At 42.1% G+C, this 21,877-nt stretch overlaps 1 protein-coding gene and 1 long non-coding RNA gene across 2 annotated transcripts; one reads left to right on the forward strand and one right to left on the reverse strand.

Annotated features, from left to right (window-relative positions):
- Positions 1–6,007: 6,007 nt before the first annotated feature.
- Positions 6,008–7,151, reverse strand: LOC115776658 (trace amine-associated receptor 13c-like). Its single transcript, XM_030724380.1, has 2 exons — positions 6,988–7,151; positions 6,008–6,824 (listed from the first exon to the last, which is right to left on the reverse strand). Exons 1-2 carry the CDS (start codon positions 7,149–7,151, stop codon positions 6,008–6,010), a joined length of 981 nt encoding a protein of 326 aa, XP_030580240.1.
- Positions 7,152–15,701: 8,550 nt separating this feature from the next.
- Positions 15,702–16,647, forward strand: LOC115776661 (uncharacterized). Its single transcript, XR_004019491.1, has 3 exons — positions 15,702–15,812; positions 16,328–16,429; positions 16,521–16,647. It is a non-coding gene; the product is annotated as an uncharacterized LOC115776661 (long non-coding RNA).
- The last annotated feature ends 5,230 nt before the right edge of the window (positions 16,648–21,877 follow it).

The raw sequence follows: 21,877 nt of genomic DNA on the forward strand, positions 1-21,877 counted from the left end.
ATGACAAACAAACATGCAAACCAGGAGCCTGAGGCAGTGCTTTGCTGTGTTGCCGCCTCTGAGCCAACATCCTGGGGCACACACCTTCCCTGGATAGAATATGCACACAACACCCACACCTGCACTGCCACAGGACTTTCTCCATTTAAAGCCTCACTAGGCTACCAGCCTCCTCCTTTTCCCTCTCAGGAGAGTGAGCTCAGTGTCCCGTCTGTTCAACACCACTGCCCCTGTCGGCGGGTGTGGCAATGAACTGAGGAGGCCCTCCTCCGAATGGCGGAGCAGAACCACTGCACTGATCACTGATGGCAAGCAAACTCCAGCACCCAGCTATCGTGTGGGTCAGGAAGTGTGGCTAACTTCACGAGATATCCCCCAAAAAGCGGCAACTCGGAAGCTTGCATACCTGTTCCTCGGCCCCATTAAGGTTGAAAGGGTCATGAACCAGTCTGCTGTTTGCTTCAGGTTGCCCCCTCCATGAGGAGGCAGCCAACCTTCCATGTTTCACAGGTCCGACCAGTGTCTTCCAGGTTTGTGGATGGTGACCTTCACAGTCTGGCAGGTAGTGGATGTGCGTCACTAGGGATGGGGCTTCTAGTACTTGGTGGATTGGGCCGGTTACGGCCCAAAGGAGCAGTCATGGATTCCCCGCACTTTCGTCCTGGATCCTTCTCTCCTTGCTGACGTCTACTGGTGTCATCCTGGGAAGCCCCAGCGGTCACCAGGAGGCGTCCGTTGGGAGGTGGGGGGTGCTGTCATGGGTCAGGGCAAGCTATGTGGGAGTGTCTGTTTCCAGGTGATCCGGAAACCAGGTGGTTGTGTTCCCGCCTTTGTGGCTGTGCCAAGGTGCACACCTGTGGCTGGTTATCAGTCAAGGTCAGGAGTATTTAGGAGTGGCTGAGATGCAGACTTACCGCTGATTGTTCAACCTCCATGTTGGTAACCAAGCTGACTGAACTCGTTTCCCTGCCTGTAATCCTGTCCTCTCCTGCTTTACCAGTCCACTCTGCTGAATCATATTCTCAGATTTACAAACCAGCTCAGCCTCAAATGGGAGCCAGCCTTCTTGGCCACCATCTCTCCCGCTTCCGTCTGCCAGCCCCACGGATCACCCCTGCCTCTGGACCCTGGAAACTCCCCGCCAGCTACGACCCCGACCAATTTTACCCCTGAGCCTCTGTGTATAAGGCCATTCATGTCCCCTTAACTCACCACCACCATACAGTTATTTTACTCCTGTCTGACACTGTTTCTTCTTCTCCCCAGATCCTCTGTGCTTGCCAGACAGACATTGTGCACCCGCACCAGTATCACTCCCACCAGTTTTCTTTGAGCCTGCTTCTTCAATAAATTTTTTTTTACAAGACCTATTGCCTCTGCCTTTGGGTCCAATTCGCCAGACCAACATGACAGAGCTAATGTGTGAGTTTGTGAGATACCTGGTAAATATTGTTGGGCTCAGCGCAATGCATGGCCTGAGCTCTGGAACCAGTCTCCTGGAGAGTCTGCAGTTGCCTTTGGTGAGAGGCGGTGAGCTGGGGTGGGTATACTTGTATCCCCTCAGCTTACTGCCTGTATGTCTGAGTTTTCACTGATGGACGAGAGGTTTGCTTCTCTGTGCCTTCAGGCTGGGGACCGGGTCTTGACTGCTGTTTGTACGTACACAGCAAATGACAGTTCAGAGTACCCACCCTTCTTGGAGTTACTGGGCAGGGTGCTCAAGGGTGCTCTATCTTTTGACTCCATCAATAACGTGGGGAATGACAGTGAAACCTGGAGGGGTGTGATTGGTAGGAACCGCCTGCTTGTTTTGAAGCAAAGTAGTATTTTGTTATTGGTCTTCTGTGACACTACAGTTTGTCCATAACAAACAGAATGTTCAAACATAAGGATGTCCATAAGGGCACGTGGCACCAGGACACCCTAGATTGCAGGTCAATGATGAATTTTGTAATGATGTCATCAGATCAGGCTTAAAACTTCCTTTGTTGATCACGCTTATAGTTAGGTCCAGGTCAGGTGACCTTGAACCCTCCCTTATTTACACTGCAATAGTCCTAGGCTGCTGGGGGTTTGCCATGATGGACTGAGTGTTTCTCCTTTATGCATCTCTTTTCAGTTTCCATGTGTTTATACAACACTGTGCATCCATCCATTTATCCATGTGTTTTCCTATGCTTATCCAGGCCAAGTCACAGGGGCAGCAGCCTAAACAGAGAAACCAAGATCTCTGTCACCACAGCCACATCCTCTAGATTATCCAGGGGAATCACCGAGGCATTCCCAGGCCAGCTGAGAGATATAATCTCTCCAGTGTGTGTGTCCTGGGTCTGCCGGGACAGGGCCAGGGCCTCCTCCTGGTAGGACATTCCCAAAACACATCACTCAAGAGGCGCCCAGGAAATATTTTAGTCAGATGACTGAAACACCTCAACTGGCTCCTTTCATTATGAAGGAAAAATGGCTCTACTCTGAGCCCCCCCTGGCTGGCTGCACTCCTCACCATATCACACCCCTCCAGGTTTCACTGTTGTTGCCCATGTGAGTGGGTGGTCTCCCAGTAGGATAATGGAGTCAGCAGATGGAGCCCCCTCAAGCACTCCACCAGCAAATCCAAGAAGATTTGGTACTCTGAGCTGTCATTTGGAGCATAACTGCAAACAACAGCAAGAACCTGTTCCCTGGCCCAAAGGCATAGGGAAACAGCTCTCTTATCCACCGGTGAAAACTCAGACGTAGAGGCAGCAAGTCGAGAGGATACAAGAATGCCCACCCCAGCCTACCACCTCTCACTGAGAGGCAGACTGGAACAGAATCTTGCCCCTCTCCAGGGAACTGCTCCAGACCTGTTTGTCTGGTCCTTCATGCGGAGCCAATTTGCCTTGGGGACCTCTCCTAAGGTCAAGAAGCCCCAGTGAGCATAGCCCCTGGGATCACTGGCACATGCAAATCCCTCCACCATGATAAGATAGTGATTCAAGTAGGGCTGCATAAAACGATTATTTTAGTAATCAAGTATTCTATCGATTATTCCAGCGATTAATCGAGTAATCTGATAAGAAATACATTTTTTATTAACAGTTTATCTGCATATTTTAACTTCCGTAATGCAGTTTCTCGCCATGTGAACAAACAGCGGTGAATGGAGCAGCTACAAAGTTCTCTTTTCTTCACCTTAACACTTGCTGATCAGGTGCTTGATGAAGGACCTCCAGCTGTTTCACAGATTTAATGGTGGTTACTAAAAGAAAAAGCTGCTGTTTTGGACGCTGGAAAAACGTTTCCTTTTTCACTACTTGAGCTCACCGTCACAGCTTCGCCTCTTTGCGCTTGCGCAGTTAAAACCGCTGCCTGCTATGAGTGTTTTGAAAAATTAGTGGCTGCGGGAGCCATGGCGCATGTGTGAGTAATGGTGTAATGCTTTGTATTCACAAGCATTCTCGAAAACACGTTTCTACTGCAGGTCTATATTTAGTCACTAATAAGGGATTAAAGTATAAAAAATATTTTGAAGGAGCCCCTCGGTCCTGGGGGGCGGGCCTTCCGGTACCGAACCATCGCTAGTGCTAATGGCCCGCGCTCACTAGCAAACCAGTTCTGGTAGCTACAGCTGAAGTAAAGACAAAAATAGCAGCTGAAATTCTCAGCGAGCACAACACACACAGACACACAGAGAGCAGTGGAGGCGTGGAAATGCATGTCAGCGATAGTTGCCACTCGTCCCGTAAAGTACGGAACACGGCATGTTACGGAGCCGTATTCCACGGAGTCCCGTAACATACGGGGTTCTGTATTTTACGAGACAGGTGGCAACTCTAGTGATGATCCACTCTGTGTTAAATGAAATCCATCGCAGCGACGGAGAGCTTTTTAGAATGTGTGCTTGTGTATACGTGAGTGATTCACACTCCAGTCCAGTAGGTGGCGGTAATGCAGTTCTATGTTGGTTTGCCAGCCCCCAATAAACCCACAAAAAAACGTCAGCACTAATGCTGCTAATGCTAGTGAGGAGCGCCGCTTACACCGAGACATCTGAGCGCTGCAGAGTTTAAACGAAGCATCGACACAGTAAATTTGTGTCGATAAATTTTTAGAATCGATTTAATCGAGTTAATCGATGAATCGTTGCAGCCCTAGATTCAAGGCAGGTATTCATTTCAGTTCCAGTTGAGCCGAGGGAGAGGCAGCCATCTGCTGCAACCATTTTAGGGGTGAGAAGAGGGAAACAGGATAAAAGACACACTGTGGAAGAAAGAGAGAAATTAATACTGATTAAATGTAGAGGAGTGTATAAATACAGAGAGGGGGTGAAAAGAGGTGAGTGAAGAACAACCCCCAGCAGCTTAGGCCATCCCATACCTAAGGGATGGTTCAGGGTCATCTGATCCAGCCCTAACTATAAGCTTGATAAAGATAATGGAGAGTTTTAAGCTAAAGAGTTTTAAGTTAAAGAGGATGCCTGTCTCCCAAATCTACAATAGGTTGTTCAAATCTGGGCTATTGGTGTCAGTTGATGAAGGTCAGGTACCAGACCCTGTCTGTAGTGGATCATCAGACTTTTCAACTAATCTAACCTAACTTGGTCTCTGTGTTTTAGTCTGTGTATGTTACCTTGCCACCAAAACAAAGGCATTTCTACAATAAAACCCACAAAACATTCAAAGATTAAAAACCATTTCACCTGCTCAATTGAAGTCATTTACCTATCGGTTCAGTATTTCTCTCTCACACACACACACAGAAACACGTGCGCACACGCACACACACACACACAAGCATGACTGACAGGCTGAGAGTCGACCTTCAAATACGCTGGTTTTTTAATTTGAGATAATGAGTTTGAGATAATTATTTTTATTCTTCCTATAACTATCTGCAGTGTCATTCTTCTTAATCTTTAGGCGGTACATTTATGGTATCATACTTTGCTGACACTTTTCCAATTTCACAATGACCTGTTTTAGGTTTTCATCAAATGCAGATTGAACATAAGCAGACTTCTGCATCTTTGTGTGCAAACTTCAGTTCTCAGTAGTTCCACACTTTGGCTTCCAGGAGAATGATTCAGTATCTTTCAGCAGTTTCAACAGGTTTCCCAAATATTTCAACAAGTTAAATAATTCAACTCAAAACATTCAGCCTTCAGCATTCGCACTGCATTTTATTGAGGAAATGCATTCTCTAGTTATTATTATTAGTAATAGTGGTACTAGTAGTATTACAGCTCTTACAACTCTTAAGTGATTTGGTGAATTCTACCACTGCTGAAGGAGCTCCTCCTAATCATATTCTAATTAAAGTGATTCACACTGCCAAACCAGCAGTCTGTTAGCTTCTCAACCTGTAAACAGTCATTATTAACTGCCAGGAATCACTCACGTCTGTGGATATTTTTTACTCAGAGAATGTCAGTACTGATTAGCTGTGAAATGCAAAAAAAAAAAAATCATTCTTAGTCCATGTATAAATTCTTAAACTGTTTTGTTTTTTTATTTAGATATAGGTAAAAAATATACTGATAATAGATACTTCAAAGACTGTTTATGGTGTTCACATACATAATGTTTGTCCCTCAGGCCAATAAACAATATCAGCTAATGTTTGTGGGTCACAGAAATTGGACAAAGTACCAGGAAACTGCAATTTTATAACTGCAAGTGCAACTTTTGTGGAATGCATTTTATTTTCCTCTGTATTGTTTTAGTGTGTTTACCTTACAATTTGAAACACCTTAATGACACTTGTTGACATTTGGCACTATATAAATAAAATTGAATTGAACTGAACTTTAGAGTGAAACACCTTTAAAAAAAATACAAATGTATTGCTTTGTGTGAACTGTGATAATTAAATCCACATGTAGTGTCATCCTTAGACAATACTATAGTATAAAAAAAAACAGAAGTCTAAAAGGTTTTAAGGAAAAGTAACATTTTTCTCTTTATAAAACTGTCATTCAGCTACTCTTGAATATGATCAAGTACACTGTCCTGTTTATGGTATGGCTTTACAGACTCATGTTAGTCTCACAGGAGTCAGGCTGCAGTATCTGAAGAGTAGCAATAAGTTTGATTGACTTTCTGAACCAGGGGTAAAAAAAGACATAAATGATAGGATTCAGGCAGGAGTTAAAGTACACCAAACATATCACAAAAGCGGAAGATGAAGCATTGAGGACGTTATCTTGGCCTGTGAGAGCCACACAGTAATATGGACACATACATATGAGAAACACAACTACAACAACACCAAGAGTCCTGGCTGCTTTCAGCTCAGATTTTTTAGCAGTTACTGTGACCAACTGCTGGTGTCTGACTGCAAGTTGAGACCTCATGGCACGAGCCTGAGAAACAGCCACCACAAATACTCTCAGATACAGAACTACAATCACAGTGATGGGAAGAATGAAGGAAAAAATAACATCAAAAATTCCAGCAATGTAATTAACGACAAAGACACACTCTCCACTACAGGAGTTAAACCTGCCTGGTTGTTTCAAGTTATCCTTCACAATCAAAGTCTGAAAGATAACAGAACAGATCCAACACAAACAGATGCAGACTTTAATTCTTTCTTGTGTGACTTTGGTGGAGTAATGCAGAGGGTAACAAATAGCTATGTAGCGATCAAGAGATATGATCACCATGGTTCCTATTGAGGCAGAGGTAATAATGAATGCTAGATACTGATATAGAGTACACATGAGGTCACCGAGGAACCAGCAACCATCTATGAGCACAATTTGAAAAAACATGAGGAGACCCACAAAGAAATCAGCAACAGCCAGAGAGAGGAGGAGGAGGTTGGTGGGGGTGTGAAGCTGTCTGGAGAGAAAGAACAGCAATATATCACATGTAGTTTCCTGCATCAACTATCATGTATATGGATACATATACAGCAAAAACAAGATGCCATTAAAAAAGAATATAATCTTCTTTGAAAGTTAGATCATATGATAATTTTAATTGCTATTTGCAATGTTGTTACCTGAAGTGTGAGATGGAAATAATGACCAGCAGGTTAAGGAGCACAGTGAGCAGAGAAATGAAGGACAGCAGAATGTAAGTCAGCATGACTTCATAATGAGGACGCTTTGGCCTCCTGCAGGAGATGTTGACGAGCTTTGGAAAGCAGAGTTCAGTTTCCTCCATCATTACAGTGAGGCAAAGCTGCTAATCCTATTCTTTGTGTCGCACAGTATTTATCTTTGTCCTCCCTTTTTCTTCAGTGCCTCAGCCAGGGGCAGTTTCTGTGCTCCTCCTATTTCCATATTCTCTGCAGAACTGAACTGAGCTTTCTGATGAATAAAGGACGCTAAAATGCCTTTTGCAGAATTAGAATGAACTTTATTTTGTTATTGAAACTACTTTACAGGATTTTCATGGATGGGCTGAAGAATGGAGTTGGCAGTGAGAGCACAATTAACACAAGGCTAAGTGATATATTATTGTCACGTATGTCCTAAAATTATTTTCACATAAGGCTTTGGAATGTATAATTTCTCCCATATACGCGGGTTATGAAAATGTGTTTTCATAATAAAGTTATAAGAGATAAAGGATTTAAATATCTTTGTTCCATAAGGAGATACATAAAAGTCAGCTTGTACTCATTTCAGCCATGGCCAATGAGCTGAAAAGCTAATTCCTGCATTTATTACTTCTAGGCTGGACTATTGTAATTCATTATTATCAGGCTGTCCTAAAAGCTCCCTGAAAAGCCTTCAGCTGATCCAAAATGCTGCAGCTAGAGTACTGACAGGGACTAGAAAGAGAGAGCAGATTTCTCCCATATTGGCTTCTCTTCATTGGCTCCCTGTTAAATCTAGAATAGAATTTAAAATCCTTCTCCTCACATACAAGGTCTTGAATAATCAGGCCCCATCTTATCTGAAGCTGCGTGCTGCTAGTGCATTTTAGGGTTCAGTTTAAGATTTTCTTATTTGTTTTTAAATGTTTACATGTCTTGCTTCATCTTATCTCTCTGAGCTGGTTAACCCATACCTTCCAGCTTGCTGCCTCAGGTCAGCTGATCAGCTGTTTCTGGAGGTACCGAAGTCGAAATTGAAGCTCAGACAGAGCTTTCAGTGTTGCTGCTCCCAAATTATGGAACGATCTGCTGTTAAACATTAGAAATGCCCCTTTATTGTCTACTTTTAAAACCCTTCTTAAGATATGTTTTTATTCTTTGGCTTTTAATGCATGTTGAGACTTTGCTTTTATTCCTGCTTCTCTTGTTTTGAACTGTATTGGTTGCTTGATTTGAATCTGTATAGCACAAAGCTGGTACATAGACAACGCAACAATAAACAGAAGAAAACTGAGGACTTAAATACACATCAGGTAATCAGGGCAAGAGGAAACAGCAGGGCACGACAGGTGAAGCAAATGAAACTAATAACAGGGGAAGCAAAACTAAACTCAAAGCACAGGGAACACAAGACTGTCAAAATAAAACAGGAAGTGACTAAACATGGTACACGCAGACTAGACACAGGGGACTGGCACACAGACACGGGACCGAGACACAGACTAGTCACAACATTGGGAATAAAACTTAATATAAAAACACAGGAGGTCAGGGTCAAGACAAAAAGACAAAAACGGGTTCAAATCCGGCCCCGCAAACTAGCTGGTCTGGAACCAGGAACGCGTGCTGAAAGCGGCAGAAGGGCGTGACTCTGCCGTCTCAACATCAAGTTTTCTACCATATTACATGAGAAAAGCGAAGCGATTTTCACGGCTGTGAATTAGGTTGGGCTCTAAGGCTGAACTTGCTGCTTTGTATCAGTTTGTCTGTGTAGATTCTCAGTCATCCAGGTCATAGTAGTCTCTGGAGCTTGAAAAAGGCGACTGGACTTCTTTTTGTTTCTTGAAGACGTTTCACCTCTCATCCGAAAGGCTTCTTCAGTTCTCAACCAAATGGTGGAGAGACCCAGGTATTTAAACCCCTGTGGGCGTAGTCCCCTGGAGGTGGTTATGACCCTCTATTGATCATGTGTGTGAACACATGTGCCCAGGTGTGAAGGGGGCGTGGGTCATATTTAATCAGTGGTTTCAGTTGAAACCAATTTAGGACTCCGCTCCATTGTTTCCTGTGGCCTATTGAGGTCACTGGAACAAAGGTGTGAATGGGGGTTGAGACATCTGGGAAGGGAGCTCAGGACAGCACTGTAAGCGGGGGAAAGTTGGTGACGTAATCCACCTCCTCTGTTCAATGATGGTTGTTCACAGTGGACATAGATGGCTTCTTTCACTCCTCTTTCAAACCATCTGTTTTCCCTGTCCAAAATGTGAACATTGGCATCCTCAAAAGAGTGCCCTTTTTCCTTCAGATGCAGATGTACTGCTGAATCTTGTCCTGTTGAGGTGGCTCTTCTATGTTGTGCCATTCGTTTGTGAAGAGGCTGTTTGGTTTCACCAATGTAGAGGTCCGAGCACTCTTCACTGCACTGAACAGCATACACTACATCGCTGATCTTGTGTTTGGGGGGGTTGTCCTTGGGATGAACCAGTTTTTGTCTTAGGGTGTGACTTGGTTTGAAGTATACTGAGATGTCATGCTTGGAGAAAATTCTTCTGAGTTTCTCTGACAAGCCTGACACATATGGGATGACAATGTTGTTCCTCTTGTCCTTCCTATTCTTTCATCTTTCGGATGAGAGGTGAAACGTCTTCAAGAAACAAAAAGAAGTCCAGTCGCCTTTTTCAAGCTCCAGAGATTTGTATCAGTTTGTATCACAGATAAAAGGACACAAAGTGCGTACTTGTCGTCTTGCTCTAATCGCTGTCTGTGTTTCCCTCTGTGCTGCACACAGATGCTGCAGTAGTTTGCTTTGGACCGTAAAACATATTTGCAGCACAGAAAGGGGAGCGTGTTCTCCCACGTTTGTGCGCTTCAGCTTCCGTGTCCAGACGAGGACCCGCCCACGCTCATACGTAAAGGAGCAGTTCACAGAAACGCGGTGGGAACGTGGGCCCGTTCTTAATCGTTTCGCCGGTTCCTTGGGATCGGCACGGGAACTTGCTCCGGCTCCGGAACCTCGGCGGTGGGAAAGTAGCATATGTGACCAGAGAACCATGTACACTTTTCCAAGAGATAAAGGGTGTGGCTCCAAGACCAGAATAGGAGCAGATAAACTGCACAGGTGATTAATTCAAGCAACTCTTAACAAGTTATATTAGAAAATCATAACATTGATTTTACACAAACAGAAAGCCCAGTCGAGTATGGATTAATGTAAACAATTTTTGCACTGCATGAAGAGCGTATGTTTTGCATTAAAGGACTTAATCTAGAGCAATCTCAGACAAGCATTTTATCAAAATCATGTTCAGAAGCCAAGTTAGACCTCGGACTATCGCAGGTAGACTATGCTGTAGTCACGCGAGACTTTGTGAATCTCGGCAGAATCGCCAATGGCGGCGTGATTCCATTTGCAAACATTTGAGTGATTAGCTTTTTTTCCGCCAATTTATAAAGTAGACAGGCTTAAAACTAACAAATCTAGATAGTTTTTTCAGCCTAACTTAAATTTTTTGCAGCAATCTGGAGGACTGTGAAGAGGACCTGGACAGTCTGTTGCGTTACATTGATGGGTGTTTTGAGCGAGTCGTTATGGGGAAACCTGACAAGACGTCGACTCCCTCCACCAGCAAGGGAACTCCGTGCACGAAAAGAAGCCGCCCCGAAGATTCCCTAGAGGCGGTATCGCCACCCACCACTAATATTGTGGGAATTCTGGAGTCCATTAATAACAAATTGTCCAGCTTTGACGCCCGCTTGGCCCTGGTTGAAATCCTCCACAAGGAGTTTCAGGCCCTGCGGGAGTCAGTCAAGTTCAGCCAGCATCAGGTGGAAACACTGGCTGCTGAAAACGCTGTCCTCAAAGAGTCGGTGAATTCCCTCACCGAGGAAACGACCCGGCTCTCAGCTGAAAATAAGAAAATTAAAGAATCTATTATCGAGCTTCATGCCCGCAGCATGAGAGAAAATCTTGTGTTTTCAGGTATTCCGGAAAAGGCAGAGGAGGACCTGGAGGCTACAGTGAAGGAGTTTATCCAAACTCACCTGAAGCTCCCGGATGACACCGTGAAGACCATCGCCTTCCATAGAGTCCACCGCCTGGGAGGAAAGCGACCCGGAGCACGCAGACCCAGACCGATCGTGGCCAAATTCGAACACTTTAAACAAAAAGAGCTGGTGAAGAGCCGCGGCCGGGAGCTGAGAGGGACGGACTTCAGCGTCAACGACCAGCTTCCGAAGGAGATTTTGGAGCGACGCAAGGTCCTGTTCCCCATCCGGAAGAAGCTCATGCAGGGAGGCTCCCGAGCTGTCATCGCCGTGGACAAACTGTATGTAAATGGACAGCTTTACCGCGACAAAAGCACCACGCCATGGCTCTACTGATCGTTCAGGTGATCTGTGTCCATATTAACGTTCTTTTCTGAGTTTTTTTTTTTTGTTTGTTTGTTTCTTTTTCTACTTTCTCTGCAGTTCTCTAAATGTATATTCAACTGTCTAAATAGTACCAATAACGCCGATTAATGAGCATAGTGCCGTGATCACTTGTTTGTTTTGTTTAAAAGATGTTTCTTCTTCTTCTCCTCCTCTTTTTTCCTCCTCTTCTTATTTCAGTCTTATGTCACTCAGGTCACTTTTTTCACGTCTTTTTTATTTCTGCAATTAGCACGCCAACACGCCAACATACAGAGCATATGCACACATACACACACACACACCCACCAACATACAGCGCATATACACACACATCTTTAGTGAGCACACAACAGCCCATTAGTTAGGTTAAACATGAGCACACTCAGATTTGTCTCATGGAATGTACACGGAGCTGGTTCGAGGGAAAAAAGACTAAAAATTTTTAATCAGTTAAAAGACTTAAAAGCAGATGTTGTTCTTTTACAGGAGACACACATGTCCAAAACATCTGTGCACACTCTCTCCTCTCCACAGTTCCCTCACACTTACTCAGCCTGCTACAACTCCAAACAAAGAGGTGTAGCTATACTGATTAACAGGAAGATAAACTTTAACATTAGCAACACTACAATAGACCCTGAAGGTAGATTTATAATACTTAATTTATCTATTCAGAATACAGATTTATGTATTGCTAGCATATATGGACCAAATGTTGATGACCCCTCCTTCTTTCATACTTCTTCACCTCACTCTCTGATCACTCTGACACCACACTAGTAATAGGAGGAGACTTCAACCTGGTACTTAATGCAGATATTGACAGGCTCAGTACAGCAGTGAATCAGAGGAACTGGCAGTCTGCAGACATTCTTAAACAGTACATGAAGGATTTTGGTCTTTGTGATGCTTGGCGTTCACATCACCCCACTCTGAGGGATTATAGTTTTTTCTCACCAGTATATCACTCCCACTCCCGCATAGACTACTTTCTAGTTAGCAGCTCCATGATGATGGACATTACAGACACACAGATTCATCCTATCACGATCAGTGATCATGCACCGGTGTCTCTCTCTCTGACACAGAAAAAAGTTACACCACCAACCAGGAACTGGAGATTTAATACATCATTACTTAAAGAACAAGATTTCATTAATTATTTCAAAAAGGAGTGGTCAGCATATTTAGAAAATAATGATCTTCCGGAAATATCACCATGTGTTCTTTGGGAAGCAGGAAAGGCAGTAATGCGGGGCAAAATAATATCTTACTGCTCGCATAAGAAAAATAAAGAAAAAACACTTGTGTTAGAATTAGAACAGAAAATTAAATCTTTAGAAACTGCCTATGCTGCTTCACCACAAGAACATATAATTACCAACCTGAGGAAACTGAAACTGGAGTTAAATGAAATAACTGATAAAAGGACACAATTTATGTTGCAGAGGCTGCGTTTGGAAAACTTCGAGCATGGAAACAAATCTGGAAAATTCCTGGCCAACCAATTAAAACTAAATAAAGAAAAAACAGCTATTTATTCTATTAAAGATTCAACTGGTAACATTACTCATGACCCACAACAAATAAATAACTCTTTTAAAGACTTTTATGAAGCTTTATACTCACCACAGATTAACCCATCTGATACTGAAATGGAAGAATTTCTTAACAATATAATTCTACCAAAACTAGATGACGATCAAGCTGCAGCTCTGGATTTACCTCTTTCATTATCTGAACTTAGTGAAGCAGTACAGCACCTCCCAAATAATAAAGCCCCAGGTCCAGACGGTTTTCCAGCCGAGTTTTATAAAGAATTTTGGTCAGAGCTAGCTCCCATTTTTTTCAGAATGGTAACTCAGATTCAGAGTGATCACATCTTATCTCCAACCCTAAACTCTGCTAACATTAGCCTGCTTCTTAAACCAGGCAAAGACCCCACACTCCCATCCAGCTACAGGCCAATCTCTCTCATTAATGTAGATCTTAAAATAATTTGCAAAGCCCTTGCCAAAAGATTAGAAAGTATTACTCCATTTATTGTACATCCAGATCAAACAGGTTTTATCAAGGGTCGGCACTCAGCCAATAATACACGTCGACTGATAAATATAATAGACTATTGTTCTATTAACAAATTAGAGACGACAGTCGTGTCTTTAGATGCAGAAAAGGCATTTGATCGGGTAAATTGGAAATTCTTACTAGCAGTTCTACAAAAATTTGGATTCGGTTCATCCTTTATAAACTGGATCAGAACACTACACAGCTCCCCAAATGCACGTGTTAGGACAAATGATCTCATTTCCCAAAGCTTCAGTCTGCAGAGGGGCACTAGGCAGGGCTGCCCACTCTCTCCCTCTCTTTTTGTAATTTTCATTGAGCCACTAGCGGCAGCAATCCGTCAAAATGCAAATATTAAAGGGATTCAAACTGAAAATATGAACCATAAAATTAGCCTTTATGCTGATGATGTATTACTTTTCCTGGGGAATTCACAAGCTTCTCTCTTGAAGACTATCACACTGATAGATAAGTTCTCATCTATATCCGATTACTCTATCAATTGGAGTAAATCAACAGTTTTGCCTCTGAATTGTAATTTCCATAGAACCCCTAGGGCCCCACTAAAGTCAGGAAATATTAGATATTTAGGCATAAATTTTTCCGCCAGGCTCTCAGACTTGGTAAGATTAAATCATATCCCCTTATTAAAAACAATAGAGGATGATCTCACACGTTGGAATAGTTTACCTATATCACTCATGGGGAGAGTTGCTGCCATTAAAATGATGGTCTTACCAAAAATTAATTATCTATTTTCACTGATCCCTAATAAACCTTCTATTCCTTGGTTCAAGTCACTAGATTCAAACATCTCAAAATTTTTATGGAAAAACAAACCATCAAGAATAAGCTTAAAAACTTTACAAAAGCCAAAACAAAGTGGAGGTCTGGAATTACCAAACTTTTATTACTATTTCTTAAGCAATAGGTTGCAGTATATTTCAAAGTGGATCAAATCCAATTCATTAGACAACCCATGGCTGGATCTAGAACAGGAGTTTTGTGGAAAAATAAAAATCTCGAATCTACCTTTCATTAGCCCTAGTATTAAACATCATAACTGCTATAAAAGCCTTAGTATAAATACTTCTCTGACAGCTTGGTGGGAATTTCTGAAAATAACTAAATCTTCACTTATCCCCTGCACTCTAAAAAGTGTGACTGGGCTAAATTAATATTTACAAAATAAATATTAGTAGTTTTTTCATAAAAAAATGACTGTGTGTAGTTTGGTATATTATTATGTTGATTTAATGATCTTTTAATTATTTATTAATTGAATTTTACTTAGTATTCAAAAAATACTTTCAGCTCAAAATTATTGAGTAGAATTTAATTACATTTTATCAGTAAGTTCAACAACGTCAAATAATTAGTAAATTCTACCCAATGGGAACTCTTTGCTTTTAACTGCCGTACACTTCCGCCCCAGCCAGAAACTGCTCCACACGACCGTTGGTTGAAGTGTGTTACTGCCCGTGGAATGCAATTTTATTCAAGGTAAGAGGCTTCAAAAATAACACTTTAAGTCTATGTTGTTCAAGCAGTTGGATATTGTATTACTTTACCGTGAGTAACCTAACAAGTTTACTGGCAGTATGTTCTATTTAGTCCAGTTTATTGTAATTCAGAGTCGTAGCTTCCATCCCTCCCCACCTCAACAAGCTAGCTAAAAATTGAGCGCGAAGGCACACAAGAAATGTCCTCAATCCCTATTTATTCCGTGTTATCAAACTCTTGATGATTGGTTGTGGTGAAATTTTATCACACTAACGCTGTTAACGTGAGAGGTTAGTAACTAGGCTCCAACTGAGTCCGGCGAATTATGCGCATTATAATAAACCGCGCAGACTCTGCTGTTCGCGGTCATTTGAGATATAGAGATCATAGTCGAATTATCTACTTTTCCCCCAGCAAATTCCCACACTTTGTGTCAGTTTGGAGAAGGAGAGTGGGCCCAGGGCGCCCTAATTGGGCACTTGGTGCCTTTCTACTCCACCAGGGCACCTAGCTCACACACCTGTTAGTGTGGGAAAGTTGCATGGCGGACAGTCGCAAGGACGCACAGACAGCTTGGTATCAGCTCGGTGCTGCATAAAGCATGCTTCAGGTGTTTTGAATAACAAATATTTACAGGTTCATCATTTGTCTTATAGATCCAGGATGAGTTTCACCAAATTACAACAGTGCATCTGGAATCAAAGTTCATGTCCAGGCTGGACGAATACTCTCCTAGGCTTCTGAACCTTTTCCACTCAAAGGGTGGGGCCATCGGATTAAGGTTGTGGACTGTCCTACTGAAGGTAACCATAAGTTTGACCATATAATGTTTTATTTATGTTTGCATCAAATCTTTAAGAGAAAATGTTAGCCTGTGGTGTCTATAAAATGTTAAATAAGTGGATACTTTTGTAATTCCAGCAGTTTGTATGCACTTAATAGTAACCAAATTAGACATTGTTCATCACACCTTTTCAAAAATGTGACCATTTAATTGGTTCATGCAAAATATTTTCATCTTTACATACAGAAATTAAATAGTGTGCCCTATATACACTATATTGCCAAAAGTATTGGGTGATACCACAAAATCAATGATTTTAAGTGATAAACATGACATTTGAAATGTATTGGTTTTATGGAAGGACTGGTTACCTTCTGGAGTGATTGCTGGTCTGCTGAAACCTAAGTTTAGACAGTAAGTGATTCAAAAGACTTGCTGCTTTGGCACTGCATTATTAACAATGGTTTCTCTAAATCTAAGTGTCCTGTTAAAAACTGAACTATGATCTTCAGTAATATTAATTTGTCATTTTAGGCTCCTAGCAATCCTACTGTCAGCTTGACGTGAGACCTTGTCATCCAGTGTTTGATGTTGTACTTTGGGGAATCTGCAGTTCCGCTCTTTACAGAGTATTGTGTAAGTTAAAATGCACATATCCTTCTATCTCTGTTTTTTGACCATCATCTTTAGCTTTACAGTCTAAAATATATATTTTTTCCTATTGTAGGATGCAGATGAAGACCATGTGGCACAGAACCTTTCTGGACAAGCAATGAAGATCTACAGCATCAAAACTGATCCGTCAGAGGATAAAGAGGACATTGGTATTGCGATAGATGGAACAAAGGTCCTAGCTAACCTGGGCAACTTTCTAAGGGCTCGTGCCATGCTCAAGGTTGTGACTTATGCATTGATTCTTGTGTACCCCAAGGAGGTCAGGTACACTTTTGAAGCCTTTCAGAAACTCTTCCTCGAGCTGGATGGGTCAAAGCTTTCCCCAAAAGTACACAACCTCAAGAGCAAGTTACTGGCTACTTGAGGGCACAGAATTTTGTGCTGCATGTAAGTCTTCAGGACTTGTTCAGAAAAACAAATGTTATTGACATTGATTTGAAGGATATGATGTAATGCTTTTGACAATGACAAATGTTTTGAAAATGCAGAGCTTCTTGATTTGACTATGAGGACTTGTCGGGTTTTTTTGCGGCTCTCTCCCCCTGTTGCTCTTACCAGGCGGAGGGGAGACCAATGGGAGCAAATGCACCTTGAGAAAAGCTCCACACTTCACAGAAACTCACTGGAGATGAGCAGGTTTCGTTTCCAGGATTTATTGAAGCACAAAGTTAAACAAAGTTCGAGATAGCAAAAAGTTAAACAAAATACAAGATAGCAAAAGTTAAACAAAATGCAAGATAGCAAAAGTTAAACAAAATGCAAGAAAGCAAAAAGCCTCCCGAGAGTGAGTGCCTTGGTGCTGTTATAAGGTGGTAGAAAAGCAAAGAAATAAACGTCCAGAGTTTAACAGAATATAAAAACGAAGCCCTCTCGGGAGTGAGAGCCTGCAGCCGCTGCAAACACGGGTGAGAGGAAGAGCAAAGAAGAGCGCTCCCTCCCAAGTTTGCCATGCCCTTATATAGCCCAATCTCACACCTCCTGCAGCTGTTATCAGGGGAGGGGACATATTAAGATGCTCTTTTAAGCAACAGTTCTATGAATTGATCTCAGGGGGGCTAGCAAAAACCCATCTTTCCCACGGTCCGAAGTCCAGGTGCGCCTCCTCCCCTCCCCTCGGGAGAAGCTGGGTCAAAAGTGCACTGGGTAAAAGGTGAAGCTCCTCACAAAGGTGGGGGCTAGCATTACTTAATGGAAAAATCCCAGGTTGCCTGCAGAGCAGGCCTTTTCCACCTACCTATGCAGTGCTCCAGTGTGTGAGTGACAATATAGGTGACAAATAATACATAATGTGACCATTAATTAGAGTGTGTGATTAATATATATATAACAATACATGATATAAAAATATTGATATAAAATACTGATGTCATCAAGATAAAAATACACGACATTTCCCCCTTTGATGCCTACTGGTATCAACACAACGTATTTTTATCAATTCAAGAGTAAATATTTGTTTAAACAAGGTGAACATTGCAAAAACACTGCGTGAGCTGTTTTTATTGATATAAACATTTGCAAGCTTCAAACTAAATCTTCTCACTCACATGGTGTGCTCGTCACTCTGGATGCTAGAATAAATCTCAATCCAGAACAAACAAACTGATCTCACCAACACAGCATCCTCACTTACAGTGCACACCACACAGGTCAGAGGCACCTATACTTAGGGGCACAAAAGATAAGGCACTCGAGATATAGTATCTATGTGAAAACACAACAATAGCGGCAATAGCAAAGACAATTTCAGTGTTAGACAGACTTCATAACATTGTCAGCATCTTTTAGACGATCATTCAGTCCTCATGATGTTGTAGCATCTTCTTCAGGCTTCTGTGAGGACCACTTCCTCCATTCCACCTGTTCCCCCTTCGTTGCTCTAAGCAAATCGTTGATGATCTTCAATTTCAATTCTCAGCAGTGAGCTTCTGAATCTCACTGGTTTGCTCTCCATCGACGACCCTGGCCGTAGCCCACTTACTGGTGACAAAATCAGTGTCACTGTCGAGCTCTGCTGCTTCATCCTTTAGCTGACTTGTTTCACAGACTTGGTTGCTTGAAGATGCGTTAAGCACTTCTGAACTGGAGGATCTCTCAGATTCCCCCTAGTTAGCGTTGTTCCCGGTGAGCCTCGTGCCACGGGTGTTAGGTGGCACTGGCTATCTGCTGTCATCAGAACTCCCACTGGCTGGGGAAGCAGCTCCCAGGAGTCACGTAGGTGATGTCATCATGTCGTGAAGGCCCCTCAAACGACTTGGTTCCAATCCAGGTGGCGTCCTCAGCCCACAACGCGTTCTCGTCGAGATGGTTCCTTCTGCTTCCAGAAGATCTAAGAAGATCTGGGTCCGTGCTGGATACCTGCTCTGCTGAGTCTCCTCTCTCCTTTAGCCGTTCCACGACAGGGCGAGCCCTCGCTGGTCACGGATCTCAGCAAGATTTTCTCCAATACGAGGCCAGGCTCGGCAGCCTCTTGGCTGGGGAGGCTGAATGGGACTGTCAGAACCTTATCTTCCATTCAGGTTTTGTTGTTACGGCTTATAGCATAAAACATAAGATTAATAATATCCATAACATGCAATGCTAGATCTTCTTGAAGTAAAGCACTCCCTTTTCTCCCTTTCTTCTTATTAAGTTGTTTTTATATTTACACTTCTCTTCATTTTTATGCTTTTATAATGGGTAACAGAAAGGATGGCATCTACAGTTGTTATCTTACCTGGGGAGTCCTTGCCATCACACGGTAGTGTATTTCATAAGGCAGAAGTCTATTTTGCATTATCATGTACAATATTTCATGCAGTTACCCCTTGTAGTTAATCATTTTGGTTGTCATATAATCTTTTATCTTTCAAATTTAACATAGGTTAGAATAATACTTTGACCCAAAGCAAGCTTTGTTTGCTTTACAGATGGACTTCTAAAGCAGATAAGCATCCATTATATTTGTCTGGTAGGAGTTTCTTCTGTTCATTTAGGACAGTATCTGTCATCTGTATCCCCAAACAATTATGGGGTTCCCCAGGGTTCTCTATTGGGGTCACACTCTCTTTTCTTTATATTTGCTTCCTTTGGGTTCCACTTTGGAGAAGCACATCATTGCCTCTCATTGTTTGGCAGATGAACTACAAATATACTTACCTTTATAATCTGACTGCTTCTGCTTCTATGCAGACACTAGTAAACTGTCTTAGGGATATGTACTCATGGCCTGGAGACAAACCCTCTTAAGTCGAATAAAAACAAAACAGAAATTATATTATTTGGACCACCCCACCTTGGTTGGGTATGAGAGCGCTATTGATCGTTTAGCCTCCTATTATCACTCTGTTATGTGGAACCTTGGTGATTTTTGATGGTGTTTTAAAACTCAACAAACACACCAGCCCTGTTGTTAAGAAGAGCTTTTCCAATTAGTTAAAAATGAAGACCTTTTTCCCACAACATGACTTAGAGAGAGTAATTTATACTTTTGTTACTTCTTGTTTCAACCTAGTTATAATTCTTTATATGTTGGATGTGATCAGGTGTTACTTAGTTATTTAACTGAACTTTTGAAACCCTATATTCCTACCAAAGCCCTGCAGTCTACAAACCAAGTGCTCCTCAGTTTGCTTCAAGGCTGAAAAGCAGAGGCAACAGAGCCTTTACAGTGGTGACATCTGATCTCTGGAGTGATTTACCCTTTCACATGAGAGTAGCCCAAATTCTCAATCCTTTAAAAAATTTAAAAATGTTATATTTGCTTACATACAGATTTATTTGAGTTTAGTACCCTTGGTTTTACTGTGCTAACACAGCTTTTTCTTTTTTTCTGATTGATTCTTAGTATACATTTATTTATTGTTGGTTTAGTGACTGATCAACTGAGCATGTTTTATATAAACTATACTGCACTTAGTTCACTTGAGATTGTTTTAATATTCTATAACATAAATTTTAAATTAACTTGATGCACCCAAGCATATTATCATATTTAGACAAGAAAGACCTCACTTTCTGCACTATGTTACCTATGTGGAGCGGTATTAATACTATTATTATTGCTAATGACATAGCAAATCATCAGCCTCACTTTCTAATGTCCTCCAACAATTATTCCCCCTTGAGGCTGATGAGTGCTTGACCATAACTTCCTACCTCGGCTCCACTGTCTGTTCTCCAGCTTCATGCTGACCCCCTCTGTATTCAGATTACTTATGTCCAGTGAAGTGTCACCCTTTAGTTCTCCTCCTCCTGGAAAGACAAAGTTAGCTCTGACCAGGCTATGCCCTCGATCACACCTTTGAGATCTCCTGGCCATTTGATTTTAAAGTAATGGCCACTGCACTGGGAAGCTGTAAAGCATCAATTAACTGCAACACAGCCTCTCCATATACTAGAGGATTGCCTTTAGCTCTGTGAAATCCTCTCTATTTCTAAATATTAGCATTAGCATGACAAACCTCATTAACCTAGGCTGAATCAATGTACAAATTAAGTCTTACCTGTAGCCAGTGTACAAGCTGCTGTTAAAGCTTTTTGATCTGAGATCAGCGATGAACTCAGCAGATCAACCTTCTGAGCTTCTAGAGTAGAAAAACTTACACCTGCAGAATTAAGTTAAACAACTGTGCAGCCCACATTACAGCCACACTCATCCCTAAAGCAAGAACCATCCAAAAGCAGTATTAAATTAGCTGTAATAAATTCATTATGCACATTAATTTTCTCAGCTCCTGAATTTGTCAGTCTGTGGCACAATCATGAGGAGTTCATTTTGGAAACAGGGTTAACATTATTACATCTTTAATAGTTCAGGGGCAGATAACCTTACCTCCTACCCCGTAGTTTTATTTGAGTGATGACAAACCTCGGGCAAAAAACAAAACACACAATAGATGTGGCATACAAAGAGTTACAGGATGACCTGGAGTTAAAATCCTAGTTTCTGAAAAACAAAGTCTGCTGCCATCAAACCTTGATAGCAAGGTGAGAAGCCAGCTTTCATGTTATCCAATTTTATATTGTAATAAGGCAGGAACCGCTTACCTACTGGGATCCTGCGTAAGGGCAGCTATTACCTAGCCCCTGCTATTAGCCACATATAAATGGAAAGGTTTCAAGTAATCTGATTACCCAATGCCAGGTCAGATTGCGTGTCCTGCTTCAGTGCATCAGATGTTGCTTCAGCTCCCACCGACCACTGCAGCTAGGGATCAGAGTTAGTTTGTCCTGCTGCTTTATTGAAGCAGCAGAGATGCAGTTTTAAACACATAGTCACAAATCCACCGTCTGCTGAATCCCGTCATTCCCAAACATGTCAACATTCACCAACCGTTTGCGGTTGTCAGGTTTTAATCACAGTTTCTAATTGAGAGAGAACAATTAGCGTCCTCTGTCCACCAAACTGTCTTCCTAGATATTCAGTGG

The sequence above is a fragment of the Archocentrus centrarchus genome, unplaced genomic scaffold (genome assembly GCF_007364275.1).
Source record: "Archocentrus centrarchus isolate MPI-CPG fArcCen1 unplaced genomic scaffold, fArcCen1 scaffold_36_ctg1, whole genome shotgun sequence".
NCBI lineage: Eukaryota > Metazoa > Chordata > Actinopteri > Cichliformes > Cichlidae > Archocentrus > Archocentrus centrarchus.

Excerpts from the sequence above, each read along its gene's own strand:
- LOC115776658 (XM_030724380.1), bottom strand. The coding sequence starts at position 7,151 with ATGGAGGAAACTGAACTCTGCTTTCCAAAGCTCGTCAACATCTCCTGC. Across the intron at positions 6,825-6,987 it reads ATTTCCATCTCACACTTCAG|ACAGCTTCACACCCCCACCA; the intron begins GTAACAACATTG and ends CTTTCTCTCCAG.